Source organism: Perna viridis, chromosome 2 (genome assembly GCF_037379345.1).
Source record: "Perna viridis isolate PV_CMFRI_1.1 ecotype Kerala chromosome 2, ASM3737934v1, whole genome shotgun sequence".
NCBI classification, from domain to species: domain Eukaryota; kingdom Metazoa; phylum Mollusca; class Bivalvia; order Mytilida; family Mytilidae; genus Perna; species Perna viridis.
The window spans coordinates 26,755,282-26,774,592 of NC_142446.1; the positions used below are offsets into that span (position 1 = coordinate 26,755,282).

General features: G+C 32.2%; 1 protein-coding gene across 1 annotated transcript in view; it reads left to right on the top strand.

Annotated features, from left to right (window-relative positions):
- Positions 1-19,311, top strand: part of LOC148624271 (dihydrolipoyllysine-residue succinyltransferase component of 2-oxoglutarate dehydrogenase complex, mitochondrial-like) — a 32,390-nt gene that overhangs the window by 2,253 nt on the left and 10,826 nt on the right. The window contains exons 2-8 of the mRNA XM_088566907.1: positions 7,486-7,522; positions 8,778-8,820; positions 10,326-10,396; positions 11,772-11,846; positions 12,080-12,135; positions 13,449-13,557; positions 17,115-17,353. Of these exons, the coding sequence (XP_088423033.1) occupies positions 7,486-7,522; positions 8,778-8,820; positions 10,326-10,396; positions 11,772-11,846; positions 12,080-12,135; positions 13,449-13,557; positions 17,115-17,353 (630 nt within the window). The remainder of the gene's footprint in view (positions 1-7,485; positions 7,523-8,777; positions 8,821-10,325; positions 10,397-11,771; positions 11,847-12,079; positions 12,136-13,448; positions 13,558-17,114; positions 17,354-19,311) is intronic.

Here is a 19,311-nt window from a genome sequence, read left to right on the forward strand (position 1 = left end):
AGAGGGGATTTAGTAGGTACTATCTGATCAAGATCACCCCGTGCAGGTCTGGGTGTTAAAAAAAAGGCCTGCAGCAGCGCTAAGCTTGTCGTAAAAGGCGACTAAATAGTGCTCAGAACCCTAGCTGGGAGCTAGGGCGCTCTGCCCACAGAGCAACTGGGATGTGTGCCCCAGGTGGTGGAATGGGGTACCCCTGGCGTGTTACATGCTAGGGTTGTCAGGCTATAATATGGAAAACCTGACTGCAAACCATAGTGGTGCACCGTGTAGGGAAAGATTCCAAGTTCCTTGCACGTTAGAGAACCCTACTGTGGTATTCGATAGGAGTAGGAACCATAGGGCTCTGCCACAGGAGTCTAAATTGCCCGACCCTACCCATCTCTCCCTACATCCAGTGGCAATCAAAATTTGTTGACCCCATTATCCTTGTGTCCCATCCCTTTTTCATTTCATCATCATTTCATGTTCATTTTATCATCAATTTCATGTTCATCGTCTGAATATAGCTGAAATATTGCTGCTCGGACGTTAAACCCCAACAAACAAACAAACTGATCAAGATCTATCTTAGGAACAGGCTCAAGGTTTCATCAATCAATCTGTCTCCATCCTTCTGATTTGAGGAGTTTTAGGTTGAAGAGGGCTGTTGAGGTGTTGTGTTTTGCAAAGGACAGGAGGATTTTCTCTTAGTAGTTGAGTGTCAGGTCATACCATAGTTGTAGCTTATGTCAAATAGTAGCTATTTTTAGACTGAATGCATCAAAGCTTTGTTATGATGTAAAAAAAAATTCTATTGTACTATTTTTCTAATAGTAACTATTTTATTTTATTAAGTAACACATGTTTTCTTATAGAAAATAACAGTTGTTTTGTTGTAACATTTATTGTATTTATTGTTATGCCTGTATCTGTAAACTTAAAATGAATATATTAAGAGTGTTTATGTCTTTAGTTTATGATACTATTCTGCTGTCCATAATATGTCGTTCATGCTCTACGCAAAAGTGACTAAAGCCCTCAAAATGTTAGCTAAAACCCTTCCAAAGTGATCACCAAGGTACAGTGCTTTAGCATATGCATGATTGTTCTCAAATATGGCTTCACCCCTTTCATTCGGGGTGCTTTCTACTACCCATCTTATTGTCTTTTTTTTTAAACATTATGAATATTTTAAGTTTCTTCATATGAATATTGTTCAAGAGTCTGAGTGGAAATATTCGAGTAAATTTTGGACGGGAAGCATATACTTATATTTATTATTTAAACAATTAAGACCCAACTATAATGCAATGTTTTGGTGAAACATGTTTCCAGTACAATCACAAATTTGGATGTTTTGTAAAGGAGAACAGGGGCCTGCCTATGTGGATCATTATCAAGGTCAGGTCAAGAGGTGTTAGCTAACATATTCAAATCAGCTCAACATTCCATATACAGAATATTAATCTTTTTATAAGTTTGCCATTGTGATTTGCTGTACACTCTAAAAGTCTGTGTATGCATTCAAAATTTGAATCATATTTCGATATTGTTTTCAATTTGCAATAAAAAGAACAAAACTGATTAATGGTCTGCTATATAGGAGACATTCCTCACTAAATTCAGATGATGATAAAATGCGAACATGATCAAGACTTTCACTTCTACACCGGAACTATGTGAAACAAAAACAATCCTTGCGGCTGATGACCCTTATCATTCATTCCTTAAGTAGGTCAGCATTTACAATCACAATAATTTTTTCGATACTTAATAGAAAAATATCCAGGCTATGTGTATAGAAACTAGACATGTCCATTAACTGTTTTGAATTTTTATAGGAGACTTAATATTTTGACCATTGGTGTTGGGTTAACCCACTATGCATGTTGTATTTCAATGTCTGCAACTTTTTAGATATTTTTCAATCTAAAAGACTGCTTTCTTCAGAAGGGACACTTCAAATCAAGGGTCTGGTATAGTCAAAAATGCCGGTCATTGACCGACAAAGTTTGCAAATATCCGACGACCATTTTCTAATATCGGACATAAAAAAGGATCAATTCTTATAAATTAAAGTCTGTATGGTTTATTAGTGTAGAAACATACTGTCTACCTGCCTCCTAATTGTTTTTTTATAAATTAATAACAGTTGTGCGTCAATATTAGCCAATGTGCAGCCACCTGTGACTGTCATTTACCTGTAACTAATTCCCCTTCAACTGACATTAATTGAAGAAAGCAAACATGTGTTCAGTGTATAAATTTTCAGATAGTAGAAATGAATTTAGAATGTAAATAAGTTTTCTCATTTATTTTTTTTTGAATTTGAAAAAAAACTGAGGATTTTTAAATAGATTTGGAGGAATCCAACACAAAATAGGGGGCTTACAAACTTCAATCTGTCATAGTGCATGCGCTTGTTGTTCAACTGAAAAAGGCCCTTTAATGCTATAGTGATTGTCTCATTCATACATTACTACAGTAAAACCCATGCAGTTTGCAAAATATGTCCAGAAAATGTCGATTCACATGTTGTCCCACGTAAAAACCCCCATGGCAGGTACATGTATGTGACTTTCTCAAAATAAGTTTTAGTTCAAATAAAAAAAGTGTTTTAATTCAGATGTGTCTTCGATTTTTTAAATTGTATAACAATTATTAAACAAAATCAATGTGCCCTAAAAATCAAACATCACAACAAGAAGTGCCCTTTGGAAAAAAATTACCATGCCCTTTTCTAATCCTTGATTTATCAGTTAATGATTTGTTGGTTGCTGGAATGAACACTGAATGGGGGTTAACCCTGATTTCAGGACTTGTTTCAAACCTGTTTGTTTTTATCTAAAACATCGTAATGGAGATTGAATCCTTTTAGTACTATCTTATTTAGATGAAAATTAAATAAAAAAGGTAAAGACTAATGTTACTCTGAATATCCTGCAAACAGCAGCAATATTGAAATAGAGATACATTTATCCCCCTCCCCCCCAAAAAAAATACAGTACAATAATACTTTTATTTCTTATGTCAAATTTCAAAAACAAGTATTTGTCAAATTATTGTGCTGTAAAATATAGTCCTCAACAAATTATTGGCTATCAGGTCCTCTCTCAGGACTCCAGCATCTTGAGGAAAACTGTGAGAAGTGACCTCTTTCAGAGAGACACCATGGAGAAGTGAAGAGAAGTTTATTATGTGTATGCAACGTCATTCACTCCTGATTTTTTTCTATTATTAAAAATTATATGTGATATATGAAGATACATACATGTGTACAAGATATGTAAGTACTTTTATTTGGATAAATTTACTTTATTTTTAGCTCACCTGGCCAAAGGCCATTTTAGCTAATGATATCACTTGGCGTCCGTCGTTGTCATCCTTGTTAACAAGTATACAAAACTCTTCTCCTCTGAAACTACTTGACCAATCAGAACCAAACTTGATAAGAATGTTCCTTTGGGTATCCTGCATAAAACTGATTTGGGAATTTTTGGTCCTTTAAAAAATATGGTTGCTGTTACTAAAAATAGAACATATGGGTCAGACAGTGGTTTTTTGCATATATCTCCAAAACTGTTAGGTTTAACTAAATTCTGACGGGGTGAAAGTGTTTAGCATGATGAGATCTATATGTGGTCAAATTTTGGTTTCAATCTGTTAAGCCATGTTGGAGTTACTGTCCTTTTTCAACAATTTTTTCTATTTTTAATGTTATTTCTTTTAAAATTGTTTTCCTCTGACACTACCTGACCAATTGAAAATAAACTTGGTATTTTATGTTTCTTAGGGTATCCTGCATGGAACTGATGTGGGGATTTTTAATCTGTCAAAAAACATGGCCGCTGTTACTAAAAATAGAACATAAGGGTTGGACAAGTTTTTCGCATGTATCTCTAAAACCATTAGGTTTAGCTAAATTCTATTGCGGGTCAGAAGTGTTCAGTATGATGAGATCTATTTGTGGTCAAATATTTGTTTTAATCTGTTGAGCCATGTTGGAGTTATTGCCCTTTTTTTATGTGTTTTTGCTATTTTTTGTTTTTTCTTTCAAAAAATCTTCTCCTCTGGCACTACTAGACTAAATGAAACCAAACTTGATACAAATGTTCCTAGGACTACCCTGCATAGAACTGATGTGGGGGTTTTTGATCTGCTGAAATTCAACATTAGCTAAATTCTGGCATGGATTAAAATGTTCAGTATAATGAGATCTTCATGTATCTGTGGTCAAATTTTGGTTTTAATCTGTTTAGCCATGTTGGAGTTATTGCCCTTTTTCAACGATTTATGCTATTTTTAATGTTATTTCTTTCAAAAATCTTTGACATTATTTGATCAATTGGAAACAAACTTGGTATGGATGTTTGTTAGTATATCCTGCATAGAACTGATGTGGGGATTTTTTATCTGTCGAAAAACATGGCTGCTGTTACTAAAAATAGAACATAGGGATCAGACAGTAGATTTTTGCATGTATCTCCAAAACCGTAAGGTTTAGCAAAATCGTTCAATACCTGAAATGATCCTTATTATTCAGACTACAAAAGTCTTCAGGGATAAAAGTTGTCAGAAGACTCCTTGTAAGAGTTATTGCCCTTGAAAGGAGACAAATGATGTTCCTTTTATGGTAAGTCCTACAAAAGACTTCTTGAGTCATAATTGTTGGACAACTTCTTGTTAAATTTATTGCCTTTGAAAGGCATAATTCAACCAGGTGAGCGATTTAGGCTCCTGGGAGCCTCTTGTTTAAGTTACATGTGTAAGTGGCTTTTAATTGTAAGTACTTTGGAAAAATCCAATCAGCATGCTGACTGAGTTACTATACTTTAATGTAGGTCATTCCCCTTGTTTCAAAATAATAACAGCAAAATGAATATATAAATGAACAAAGCAAAGATTATTGTAAAAATTGTGTAGGATCTATTGTTTTTCCCTTTTTAGCAGCAATGTGTGATAATTTCAGGCATAGACTGAATTTTTTGCTTTCATTTATTCCTTGGTCCCACTTAATCCATAGCTCACCTGAATATAGCTGAAATATTGCTGCTCGGGCGTTAAACCCGAACAAACAAATAATCCATAGCATTTTCAGTCAAATATCCTGTTGCTGGAAGTGAAATGAGAGTCAAAAAGGGCCCAGAAACATAACATTTTCCTGATGTATAAACAATAACTTTCAGTGAATGTATCTCTTTGTATTTGTATTACAAGGTGCCATACCACCAAAGGAAAACTAGGATTTGTTTTAGTAATTTTCTTGTTACGGACAATAACTTTGGAGGCTACTCCCACAATGTACATGTAATAGATTGGGGTTCTGTTCCTCTAACATATGAAAGCCATTTCCTTAACAAAATTTGTGATTTTGAGTACCAATTTGATTTTGTAGATAAAAAATAACTTAAATTTCTTTAGAGCCAAAAGTCTAAAATACACATTTATTACCAATCTTGCTTACAATGGACAAAAGAAGAATTTTTTTATTCTTACTGCAATCATCACATTATGTGATGTTTAAGAATTGAAAAATATAAAAATGATTTAATTTGCTGTAAAAAGCTATTTATTAATAAAAGTATGCACATGATGTTGCTATTAACATGATGTTCAACAGTAAAACCTAAAACACTTTGGCAACTTAGAAGTGGCCTTGTTACATTTCATCTAGAAATCAGGACAGAATTGGTGAGGTTGGGGCACAAACTGAATTCCAAATGCTTACATTGTAGGAGTTGGGAGAAGGGATATGAAAATTGACATTTAAAGAATCATTTTTGCTGTTTTGTGTTAAAACAAGATTTGGAATTAATAAGTAAATAAGTTAAAAAATGTTTATAAAACTTGCCACAACTAAGGGAGTTAGTCATGCTGTCATGACTTAAGGGGGTTTAATAAGTTTTCCTTGCCTTTTGTTACCCCTTAGCCATGCCAGCATGACTAACCCCCTTTGTAAGTAAATCCAAAATGATTCCAAATTAAAAAAAAATACTTTATTTTAAGCTTACAGAAAACCATGCACATAAATTCACATTGGGAGATAAAAAGTTCAGTTTAAGAAGGGATTTCATAGTGCCCACCCGTAAGAAGAATTTAACATCCTGTTGACCATAACTTTAATTTATGAAAATACTTTAAAAATAATTTACCTTTAAGTAGTTAAAACCTGAATGCATTAAAGCTTTATTAAACTTCTTTTACTTTCGATAACAGTTAGGTAGATATTTTTTCACCATGATGTCTATCCTTGAAACCAAAGGGTGATAAATATATTCATTGTACAATTTAATTTTAGGTTTTTTACCGTGTACACTACTTGGAAGATCTAGTTTTGGCAGAAAAAAAATAGTATGATGTGTTGATGCTATTCATTAATATGCAAAACCTTAACTTCCAGTTAAATGCACTTATTTATAAGGTTTTTGCAAGTAGGATATCTTGAGTATATCTTGTGCAAACTACTGAACAACTTGTCAAGGTGATACCATGATTTATTGTTAACATTCTGAAATTTGAGCAATTTATTACTGAGTAATCAGTAGTAAAAAAGTATATGAATAGTTATCTTGTTTTAATTTTTTCAGGAGGAATGTTATTTATGAAGAAATTCTTTGGACCATTAAGTATCCTATCAGACAAACAGAAATTTTCAATAAATGTCCAAAATAATAAGTTTCAGTTCGACCAGTTCCTAATAAATTTGGTTAGAATTGTTATTTCCTAAGTTGTTCCATTCGATTGAAGTTTTCGGGTAATTTTAATGCATTATAACAGACCAAAATTTAGTGTTGATTCTAGCATTTATATTCGGTATGATTTTATTTACATAGGATTTTGCACCTCTAATTGTTTTTAGTGTAAGTGCCAACATATTGAATAAAAAAGCTTTTCCTTGTAGTCTTTATGTTCCTTTATCAAAAAGAACTCTTGGCTTCTTCCATGACATTTATAGTTTAACATTAGAGCACTTGCCATGCATTTTCATGCCAAAGTGAAGACGATTTTGATTCTAATCACGACTAAGTGTCTGTTGAAAAATGGATTTTTGACGGAGAAATTACACTTATACATGATTAGTGGCTATTTGTCATCTGTTTAACAAAATGTTTGACGATATTTTTCGTTGAGTAAATATTAAATCTTAAGAGTTGTTGGGTATTGATTATTCATTATAGCCCTAGAGAGCAGGAAATCATCTCCCATTGAACATTAAAGGTTTTTACAGATAAGGAAAAGTTAATGATTAGTGCATCCTGTTTTACTTAAGATTGTGGCTAATATTTTAATGCAAGAACCAAAAAAGTAGTTACAATTGAATTTTGATGTTTAAAGTTATTGTCAATGTTGCTGTTTGGTGAGAAGTGATGCAGAATGTCATTGGACTTTCTCAGTTTAATTTGTTTTGATGAGCTTCAGTTTATACAATGTGCATTAAGTGAAGGAACATTGAATTTTTCTCTGCCTCATTAATGCTAATGTTGCATGTCTTGTGTCTTCTTTCAGGCAAGCAAGAATATAAGAGTAAAGAGCCATATCTGTTGTAAGTCTTAGAATTGATGTGATTTGAACATGAAAGGTTAAAGAAATACATTTCATTCAGCTCTTAACTCTGTACATTTCAGTGGAATTCATGGTAATGACTTTCTTTTTATTTTGTCTGTTTCCGGGTGACTACCTTCAACAAATGGTTCCTTGTTTCGTGACTCATTAACTCACAAAGGATTTTGAATGATAAAATGGCAATACTCAAGTAAAGATGTCAGTAAAGTTACATAAGGCATAATTAGAAAACATCCGTTCCCACATTGTCAAACTTAAAATAAGAGAAGTAATCCATTTTGACAATATTGGTTTTATGTAGATTTTGCATGAAAGTAAAATATCTTAGGCTTTAAAAGAAGCTGTGCATTTAAATGCATCATAGTGGAAAAAGTTTTACTGGAGCTCAACAAAAGATACTGTAATAGTAGTGCTTTTAGATGAAAAATAGCTGTTATTCAGTTACTGTTCAATTGTTCTGACAGTGCAACAGTAATTTGAATTAAACAGTTTTTGGTAAATTTTATAAAATTTTAAACCTTCCTATTACCTAGGTACACTTTGAAAATTAGAATTCATTAAAGTTCTTTGTAAAATAGCACTCATTTAAGAGTTGAATGTTTCATTAATGATGTTTTATCAGCTTGTGTAAACATTGACAATACCATGTTTCCAAAATGTGCTGCTGATCAACACTATTAAATGCCAATGAAACAAAAAAATGAAACATTCATTCAATCAATTCTTATTATTACATTTGACATGTTGCTCTTATTTTATTTCATCTGTATCAAATTGTTCATTATGGGAAATGCCATTCTGTTATTTTTATTTTAGTTTTAGAAATGCAATACATAGCAATAAATAAAATTGTAGTCCAGGTATTATGGGCATGAAACACCACTTATAAAGCCAAATATCCAATGAGATTAGCACATTTTATTGTTATCCATAGTAAATGTAATTAAATGTAGTTCGGCAATAACCTGAACATGAAAAAGAGGTAAAACATGGTGGTAGGTATCAATGTAAAACATGTTCTTGTTGTAAGCAGGAATCGGTTCTGTTAGTCAGGATAATTTAAGAATTCTCAGGGGTCATACTGACCTAACATCGTCATGAATTATTCAGACTTAGAATACTCCAGAATCATTCTGATCTAGAATGGTCATAAATCATTCTGACTTAAAAGTATAAAAAAATGTTCTAAGCCTTAACATAAGTTCATATTTACATCCTTTTAATTTTGAATATAGGTTCATCCCAGTGTAGAAATTATACAGATGTACAGTACATTAGGTAAGTGTATACACCAAAGTAAAGTCAGTATTCAGTTGGTATTTATGTAAAGATTTATTATGTACTTATATTAATGGTGAGCTTATGTGTCCCCTGTGAACTTCACTTTTTGCTCAACTACATAAAAATCCTTATACTGATTTTGACAAAAGTGAACAGTCAAAATTTAGAGCTGCATAAAGTTTGAATGTTGTGTCTCATACTCACAGTTATATCAAACACGTCATTGACTTCTATCTTTACAATGGTGATTGATAAGAACATTTTCATTGACAAAAATATCCTTATGTACAATAGGCTTACAATTGTTGATGTGATGACGCAGAACTTGATTCTTTTTCTGTTATTAACAGCTTGTTTTCCCTGAAATATTAAATTATTGTGACTATTTTACCTAAATAATATCAACTCTTTTTTTTTATGAACAGCAAAAAAAAAAGATTTCTGGTGTTTTCAGTTCTCTATCTAGAGCCTCTGGTTTTTTGTTTCATAGATTAATTATAGGATATCAATTAAAAAGAGTGAATAACCAAAATATGAGTGACAAAGAATGCTAGATTTAAAAAGTGTGCATGAGTTAAATCTTTAAGCATTTTTTGGCAGGAGTAGTCATAATTTGGTTATTCACGATAACCAATTTGCTACATTTGTATTTCAACAAGAAATTAAAATTTTGAGATCAGTGGATTGATATTCCTGTTTTATTTTTTGGTAGGAGAAAGTCCAATAGTGAAATTACTGAATTAATTTCACAGTATGGAAGCCGTCACAGGGAATATTTGATAAATCACTGCTATCTATATAATAATATTCATTCTTTCATAGTGCAAACTTTGTTTTTTTCAAATTGAAACATAATAGAGAATGGTTTCTCCAATAACTGAATTAAGGTCAGTCAGCCGTTACAATGCGATATTTAAAGAGATAAAAAGTTAAATGTAAATTAAACAGCTGTGAAGTACAAGAATAAGTACAGTACAGTAGTGTATCAGTTTCATAAAGTTCATTAGAAAGTGTCTTTGTATTTAAGTAATAGTCTGTAAGATTCATGCAAATAATGTAAAATGTGATACACATTTTAATTTTTGTTATTAAGTTGCTTTATAGGTCTATGTGATGAAATGTATAATTATTCATTCCAATCTGTCTGCTAAGAAGATAATTCAGGTTGAAAATCCAACAGTTTCTTTTGTATTTCAATGTCATTGGCAGAGTTATCGCCCTTAATTTTGAATTACACAGTACATTCTATATAATTTTTATTTCATATGAACAGGAATTATATGAAAAAACACATGTTAATTTCTGCTTACTATAGTATTTTATACAAAATATCAAAAATAAAAATATGTAGCCTTTCCAACCATGTATCACATTTTGCATGATTCTTAGCTGGAGTACTATTACTTAAATGTACATTATTGCTATTAAGAAATTTGTTTAGTTCATGTTATTTGTTTACAACATACTTAGACCTTTTCTGTATTTTGTTTGGAATCTTTCAGGTTTACCAAAAAGTACTGTTGTAATAGCCAGTTAATAATAAAGAGAAATTTCCATGTAACAAATCGCTACTGTAAGTAAATTAAACATCATACAATGGGTCAGTTAAACAGATTTATCCAATTATATGCATGTTGTATAGATTGGTTGAGCTCAAACATCCTATAATACCTGTATGGTTTGGAAGTCACTCCAACAGTTTACCACTATATTTTGATTTATTTGTTAGAGGCTAATATGTTATTATGGTATAATAACTTGCAAGGGGTAATTTACTCTTAGTTAGCAATATATGTGTCAATTTATTTAGACAATTACAATTTAATCAAATTAACGCCACATCATTAAAATTGTCGAAAAAAAAATTACAACTCCGACAAAATGAATGACGAATGGTACTTGAAAATCTTCGCCATTTCTGCAAGTCATTCATCAAAACATTGGACAAACATTACATATTCTGAATATATATGGTAGAGATTTGATAATGATTTAAAAAATAACCCAAATAAATGCATGTCAAAGAACAAATGTTACTAGTAACTGGTCCTAATATAGACATCGATGTCAAGGAGAAATTTTAGTAAATTCGGAATTTTGCCACTGAGTAGCTAATTCAATATGACTGTAACATCATAAACAATGCTTAAGGAAAATATAATGTGCTTTTGACAATAGTCACTGAATGTAACATTTTGTTTTGTATCTTTGTTGATTAATATAATTATATTGTAACTGTTGAATGTAGTAAGGGTTATAATAAAGAATGTAATGATGCATTTGTTTTTGTGTTAAATATGAAAAAAAACCAAGCATATAAGCAGTTATTACAGCAATCAATGAGTGCTTCAGTTAAACATAATGAACATAGTAAATTATATACAGGTCAGTGTTAGTGTTAACAAACATGAAAAACAAACCCGCAGCAACATGTTTCACAACAATGTCTAATAATGGCATGTCACACGCTCTAAATACAGCGCTATTAAAAAATTCTGGGGGGGGGACACTAAATTCTGTTTGAAAAATAACAATTTTCACATTTTTGTCTATGTAATCTATTACAAAAACCTTCTCAAAGACAATTGGAAGAAGTGAGCACAAACAAGAAGTTTTTGCCCTTTCCTCCCTCTAGATTAAGTCCTGTAGTAAGTTAACAATTTAAATGATATTACCGTACATTGATTTTGTTACCCTGAATTTACTTCTGATTAAGGATTGCAAAATTATTTAAAATCATGCAAAATTCACATGCCTTTTCTGTTCCCAATTAGCCAATTTTCTTCTAAAATCCATTAAGAGGGGATGTTTTTTTTAAAGAGTAACAAAATCGCAGTACAGTATTGCTAATCCTAAATATGACAATATAAAAGTGCATATTTTGCTCTTATTTTTATTTGATGTAGAAGTCATATATAATAATAGAGCTTGTTTTTTTTTTATTACAGTTGATGATGTTTTGACAGCAGCTACTCCTCCATTTGCAGACTCTATATCAGAAGGTGATGTTAGATTTGAAAAAGGTATGGATAAAAAAACAGTGTTTCATTTAAATGTAATGACAGCAAAAGATCAAATGAAAAAAAAACACAAAAGCAATCAATTTGAGTGACAGTTCTTCCTCTTCAACTTTGAAATTGGTCAGTTTGCAGTGTCAGTCAATCTCTGAAGTTAAACTGGCATTTATTTTTTTTATTTGTTAAATTTTCATCATAACAATTATGGAATAAAATCCAAGAAATCTGTTCTATTTCAGCTGTTGGTGATTTTGTGAAAGAAGATGAAATTGTCTGTGAAATTGAGACGGATAAGGTTAGCTGTTTTATTATGTTAATTTTCTACATTGTACATCTAGCAATTTATAATTATTTGAATTTACTGATGAAGCCAAAGATGGCTGGTTTCAAGTTCTGTTTGACAACCTCTTATATTGCATTATTTAGCTTTTTTGGACCTTTTTATATGACCGCAAAAAATTGTTAACTCATACAATAATATGGTGCTTTTATCTGTGTCCTGTAGACATGTCATTTTTGTGCAATTACTTGAATTTAAGTCGATGGACTAAAAAAAAATTACAAGGTATATAACTTAAAATGAAAGGTTTGTGTTGGTTTTGGGAGTTGTGGTCCAATCGTTTTTGAATTAGGGGTCAAAAGCAAGCATTTCATGAATTTTATCTACATAACTCAACTTCTAGTACAGTGAAACTTCTCCAAACCAGTCACCCCTGAGACAAGAGGAAATGACTAGTTTATATGGGTGGCCGGTTTTGTGAAAAATAGCAATGCATTCTAAGAGCTGTTTCCATTAATGTGTTCTATAAACCTACACGTTGTCAGTTTGTTGGTCGAGGCATGTTTATGCCAGTTCAAAACTTCAGGCCTTTTATTACATTTCAAAGCTTGAATCATTTGTAAATGATTTATAAACGGTACTGCCGACAAAATTATATTCCTGGTTTTGAAAGAATGTGTATTAAAGGTCAAAGGGCTATTGATGGTAATTAATTATTTGTATTGTTTTCGAAAATTACCTATCAACAAAGTCCAATAATTTCACCCCTGTGTTGTTTTGGCTTGGGTACAGGTCACATTAATTGACAGTTAAAGATCGTAAAGATCGTACTATTAAATGACCCGGGTTGCCTGACGAGTGTACACATACAAATTAACAGCCACTCAAAGACAAAATGTAATGTCTGGATTATATTTGTTGTTTAAACTACTGTCCCCTTCAATCATCATCTGTCCACTGATGAAATGCAAACTGGTCAGTGAATGAATTATTAATTACGTAATATTATGTAATCATTTACAGTTTTTTTGACACATTTATTATAGGTGAACAATAACCGGGCGCCTGGAATTGAGAGGTTGTTTTTATTTGAAATACTTAACTAAAACTGAAAAACCGGCTGAGGTATGGTTTTAGGGAGTGGCTGGTCTATTGAAGACAAAACACACATGTTTTAAGGTATATTGGCCGGGACTTTTGAAAACAGCAGATTTTAAGGGAAGACCAGTTTTCTGAGGGTCCGGTTTGGAGAAGTTTCACTGTATATAGTGTACTCATAAATCTTATCACTTTGATATACATGTAACAAATAGTTTCTAATTTTCCAGACGTCAGTTCCAGTCCAAGCCCCTAAAAGTGGTATCATTCAGTCATTTTTAGTAGATGACGGTGCTACAGTTCAAGCAGGAACTCCATTGTTTACATTAAAGCTCTCTGGTAGGTATGCTTAGCCTGAAAATGTAACAGTCTAAGAAAGATAATTCAAAGTCTGATGCCTGAAAATGCTCATCTTGAAGAATTAAAGATGTCAGCTCATTGTCTTCTATAGTCATGATATTGAAGTGATGGTTATCCAGGATATTTGACATGGTCTGTGGAGTTTTGGTACTACAGTACAACGTCTAATAAGTGGTCACCAATAGGGAATAAAAAAAGTGACCTGTCAAGGGAGGTGGCCTTTCATAAGAGGTTTATTCAAATGCCACAAATTTCCTATTCCACAGTGAAAAATTTAATAGATATGCATGAATGTGACTTTTTGTATGGATGTTGTTTAGCAAAAGAGAGGAAGTTATTGTTATGGCATTGTGCCATATCACAACAGTCAATATTTTCTGACCTGACCGATTCATTTTTCTGAAACTAATTTAAACTTAATTCAACTATTTATTACCTTCCAGTGAGTAGGTTTCAACACCTTTTGACAATTCCTGTAAGTGTACACATGTATTTGTTATTACTAGCAAGATCTATCAGGCCAACTGATTCAGGAGATTACAGTGAACAAATTGTAGATTTAAATAAGTTCTGAATGTGGACATAAAGAATGGCTATTTTGGATAAAAACGGGTGATAGCTGGCCACATTGGAAAGGTTAATCAAACATTCAAGTGTTCACTTATGATACCATATAAATTTCTCTAAAACTCGTAAGATTTCTTAGATTTCCAGATGAGTTATTCAATGAAAAGAAAATAAGCATTTCATAAAAATTGAATATATGATTCAAGTATATGACTATGATTTTTATGATTTTACCCGGATCTGACTGGGATTATGACCTTAGCCGTAAAGGAATAATGAGCAGAAAAAGGCAGAAATCAAGCCTTTTCTAATTTTAAAACAATAGCAAGAGTCAAAAGTTTTGGATTTTTTTGAAATTATTCGGAGGTTTTATACCCTTTTTGATAGATGTTTTTAAATGTTAACATTATAACCCACTTAAAAAAAAATTTAAGGGTATTAAATTGTAAAAACCATGTAAGTGCAACTCCTCCTTAACTCCTGATGGGATTTTGATTAAATAAGATAGGGAGGTTAGGCATCATTTTGCAGTTGTGCATATCAGAAGGGAAATAATTGATGTTGGAGGACTCCAAAGGTAGATAATTAATAGAAATCTGAAGTGGGGGTATTTCTTTGTGAGCTTGCACATGGTTTTTCTAGTTTTTACTGTAAAACATTTTTGGGGGTTTTAGACATAACATGAGTAAAGTGTTCTGATCTCTACGATGTGGTACTACTAGATGCCATACCTTAAGAGAAGGTTTTAAAGGGGCATGGCCCTTACATTTAAGAAGTTCAAAGGCCAAAAGTGGTTAGAAATAAGCATAATCTTCAACTTAGTTGCTTGCCTTTGGTCGATGACTGTCTCATTGGCAATATTATCACATCCCCTATTTTTATACCCCACGCAAGGAAGTTGCAGAAGGTATAATATTTTTGACTCATTCGTCAGTCCATCTTCAGTTTTTCTTACTTTTTTTTAAACCCTTGCAGATATTGACATGACTTTTGGTATATAAGTTCACTGTGATAAGTTACTGGTCAATTTACACTTTCATTCTGCTCCGATGATTTTTCCAGAAACTACTTGCCTTGAACTTAGAAAAATTCACAGAAATAAGTTTTTCAGACTTTTTTTTAAACGCTTGAGGATTATGACATGATTTTTGGTATTTAAGTTCACCATGATTAGTTACAGGTCAAGTGTATGTTTTGTTCCGCTACGATGATATTTACTTTGGATTAGTTGAAAGGCAAAGAAATCACAGTCTGGAATTTGAAACTGCCATTCTGAGTAACAGAATTTAGTTGAAAGATAAAGAAAAAATCATTTTAAAAATGTTTTTAAATTTTATTTTGTTGCAATCTTTTTTAAAAAAAACAACACTAATTCCTTTTTTGTCAGGGTCCTTGTACCTGTATTTATCTTACGAACAAATTTACTTGAGTATCCAACATGGGGATGTGTGGGGTATGTGAGCGTGCTCACTAAGATTTTCTAATTATAATAGTATAAATGTCTAACAGCAAATTTTTGAACTTCTTCGACCACCTGGTCTAAATCTTGTCCAACATTTAATCACAGTAAAAAAAAACTATTGTATCATTTTTCAGTGTGGTGTCCATACTTGTTCTAATTTTTGGGGATTTGAATTTAGTTATATCAAGCTGCACCATACTAAGCCTTTTTGGCAAAAAGAAATTATCTGTTTCTGGTAACCTACCCCATTTTTAGGCCCCTGACCCTTATTTTTCTGTGATGTAGGCAAACTTAAATTTAACATAATCTGGAAATTTGTCGTTTTCCCTCATTAATTCTGCCTTTTATTGTGTTTGTATCATGTTCCAATGTAGTGGTCAGTTACCACCATCAGATTATTGGCATGAAAATTTATTGAGCATAAAAATATGAAAACTGTGTAAACTTAATCCTGAGAAAACGAATTTCACTCTGAACTGAACTAATTTCAGAGTCCTGTATAATTTTCTATTCAAACTGTAGTAATTTTACCTGTCTAAACAAATCCTTTCAATTCTGAATTCCAACTCTTTCTGTATTCCTTCCCTTAATTACTAAGAATTTTTACTTGAATTAACCGACCCCTGCCAATCAAAAGTCATAATTTCTCTAATTGGTCCTTTACACCTCTGAAGCAAAATTGTAACTTGTGCTGATTGGATCACTCACCTGTATTTAATGAACTGTCATCAAGTAAGTACATTGTGGGTTAATGCATGAATTAATTGATATGTTACTTCAAAATTAAATCTTTTGTAGAATTGACTTTAACTCATCTAAATTGTCTAAAGGAGAATTTTTTTTCATCTCAAACATATGTGGTTGGTTGAATACGCATGTATAGTTCATGTTTATGTCTCTACTTTACAATCTGGTTGAAATAACATTTCAGTAATTTCATTATTTCTTCTTATAGGTTTATCTGTCTTGTATTGCCAATTCAGTTTACAATTATAATAATGTGGCTGAAAAATCTAGTTGCTTTTCTACTATAATACCTGTCTGTCATAATATTATATTAGAATCTTTTGTAAATTTTCTTTTTAATAGGCAGTCCAGTTTTCTTAAAAAAATTGTCAATAAAATCTTCATAAAAACTTCATAAGGCAAACAGTTTGACTTTGTCATAACAGATGAATCTTGGTATATTTCTATTTTGAGACCTTATAGAAGACCGAAACTGTCTGATTGTAATTGGCACTAAGAAAACCAGACACCTGTCTAAACTGAATAAAACCTGAAGTTCCTTTACTGTTAGGTTTGGACAGGTTTCACTATACCTGAGAATACATACATATTTACACAACATAAAGACTACATCATGTATATATGCATTCATAAATTTTCAGCAGCAAAAAAAAATTTTAAAAAACTATCCACTGACCCTAATTTTGTATGAGACATTACCAGAAACACATAAATTTATTTAGGCCTTATTTGAGTGTTAATTTATTTTGACACTTTTTAGACTCCCCAGGAGAATCAGCCCCTGAATCTGTTGCTGCTTCTGAAAAACCACCACCACCTGCTGTAACGTCTAAAGCACCTGAAACTCCAGTAGCTACACCAGCAAGTGGTCCAATACCAACCACACCACCTCCACCACAACCCATTCCTAAAGCTCCCATCAGTACCAAGCCATTGGATAGCATCAAACCAATACCAGCAACTGATGCCCCAGTAATGGGAGCTAGAACAGAGAAAAGAGTAGGTTATATGATTTTCTACTTTATTGGTTTCCTGCCAGTTGATCTGACAGAGGCTATAGCTACATGTAAATAACACAAATGTACAATTAAAACATTCAGCTGTCCTAGTTAAAACACAAGTAAATAGATTTTCAAATACAATAATTGACTTTTTTATTATGGCTTAACTGCTATTAAAAATTAAAAGTGACTTGCCAGATTTATTTAGTAAAAATACATTTCATTTTCAAGTTGTAATACTGATTAACAACTAAATTGATTATGCACCAATATGTTGCTGTGGGCTACTTGAGAAAAACAAGGAGAGACACCAGGAAGAAGTGGGGAGTGGTCAGGGAGAAGTGAATGTGTATGTGCATCATTCACTAACACTCCAATATAAAAGTTACATGTGCTATATGATGATACATACATTGCAAACATAAAATAATCAAGCATCTTTTATATGTTTATTTCATCCACTTAGATAAATGCCACTTTAACTCACTTGGCCATAGGCAATGTGAGCTATTGCCATCACATGGTGTCCCTGGTTGTTATCATCATTAACGATTTTTCAAAGCTCTTCTCCTCTGAAACTACAAGACTAATCAGAACCAAACTTGGTATGAATGTTCCTTGGGGTATCTTGCATAGAACTGTTTTCAAAAAACATGGCTGCCTTTACTAATTCTGACATAGAGTGAAAGTGTTCAGCCTGATGAGATCTATCTGTGGTCAAATTTTCATTTTAATCTGATAAGCCATGTTGGTGTTATTTTCCTTTTTTCAATGTTTGTTTGCTATTTTTAATGTTATATTTTTCAAAAATCTTCTCCTCTTACACTACATGACCAATTGGAACCAAACTTGGTATGAATGTTCCTTGGGGTATCTTGCATAGAACTGATGTGGGGATTTTTGATACATCAAAAAACATGGCTGCAGTTACTAAAACTAGAACATACGGGTCAGACAGTAGTTTTTTGCATATATATCTCCAAAACCATTAGGTTTATCCGTCAGTCAGTCCGTCCTTCAGTCCATCATCAGTTTTCCAGACTTTTTTTTCTAAGTACTTGCAGATAATGACATGATTTTTGGTATATAAGTTCACCATGATATGTTACAGGTCAAGTTTACGTTTCATTCTGCTCTGATGATTTTTACTGAAATTACAGGCCTTGAACTTAGCAAAATTAACAGAAAAAAGTTTTCTGGACTTTTTTTCTAAATGCTTGCAGATATTGACATCATTTTTAGTACAGAAATTGAACATGATAAGTTACAGGACAAGTTTGTAGTTGGTTCCACTCTGATGGTTTTTTGCCAAAATTACGGGCCTTGAACTTAGCTAAATTCACAGAAATAAATGTTTTTCCAGACTTTTTTTCCTAAACGCTTGCACATTATGACATGATTTTTGGTATACAAGTTCACCATGATTAGTTATAGGTCAGTGTATGTTTTGTTCTGCTATGATGATATTTACTTTGGATTAATTAAAACTCAAAGAAATCACAGTCTGGAGTTTGAATCTACCATTCTGAGTAACAGAATTTAGTTACAAGATACAGGTTTAAAGCCTAAGAACACTCTTATTCCTTTTTTTATCAGGTCCTTCTACATGTGTATCTCTTACAAACGAATATATGCAAGTATCCAACATGGAAACGTGTGGAGTATGTGAGCGCACTCGCTAAGGTTCTTTATTTTGACTACTTTTGATCAGAATATACACAAAAAATGCACTTACAATGCATAGATCTAAGTTCTGTGTGTTTTTGGTACTACATAGGGGGTGGCCTTTTGACCAGGAAGTGGTTATTTAGACCTGATTCTTTGTTAGAGTTATTATACTTTAAAGGCAAAAAATTATGCTTTTAGTAGTTTTCAGCCAATACCTTGAAAAGATTGAATGAAACTTTCAATTGATGAAATGATCTTTCTGATAAATACCAAAGTCTTCTTTGAGTC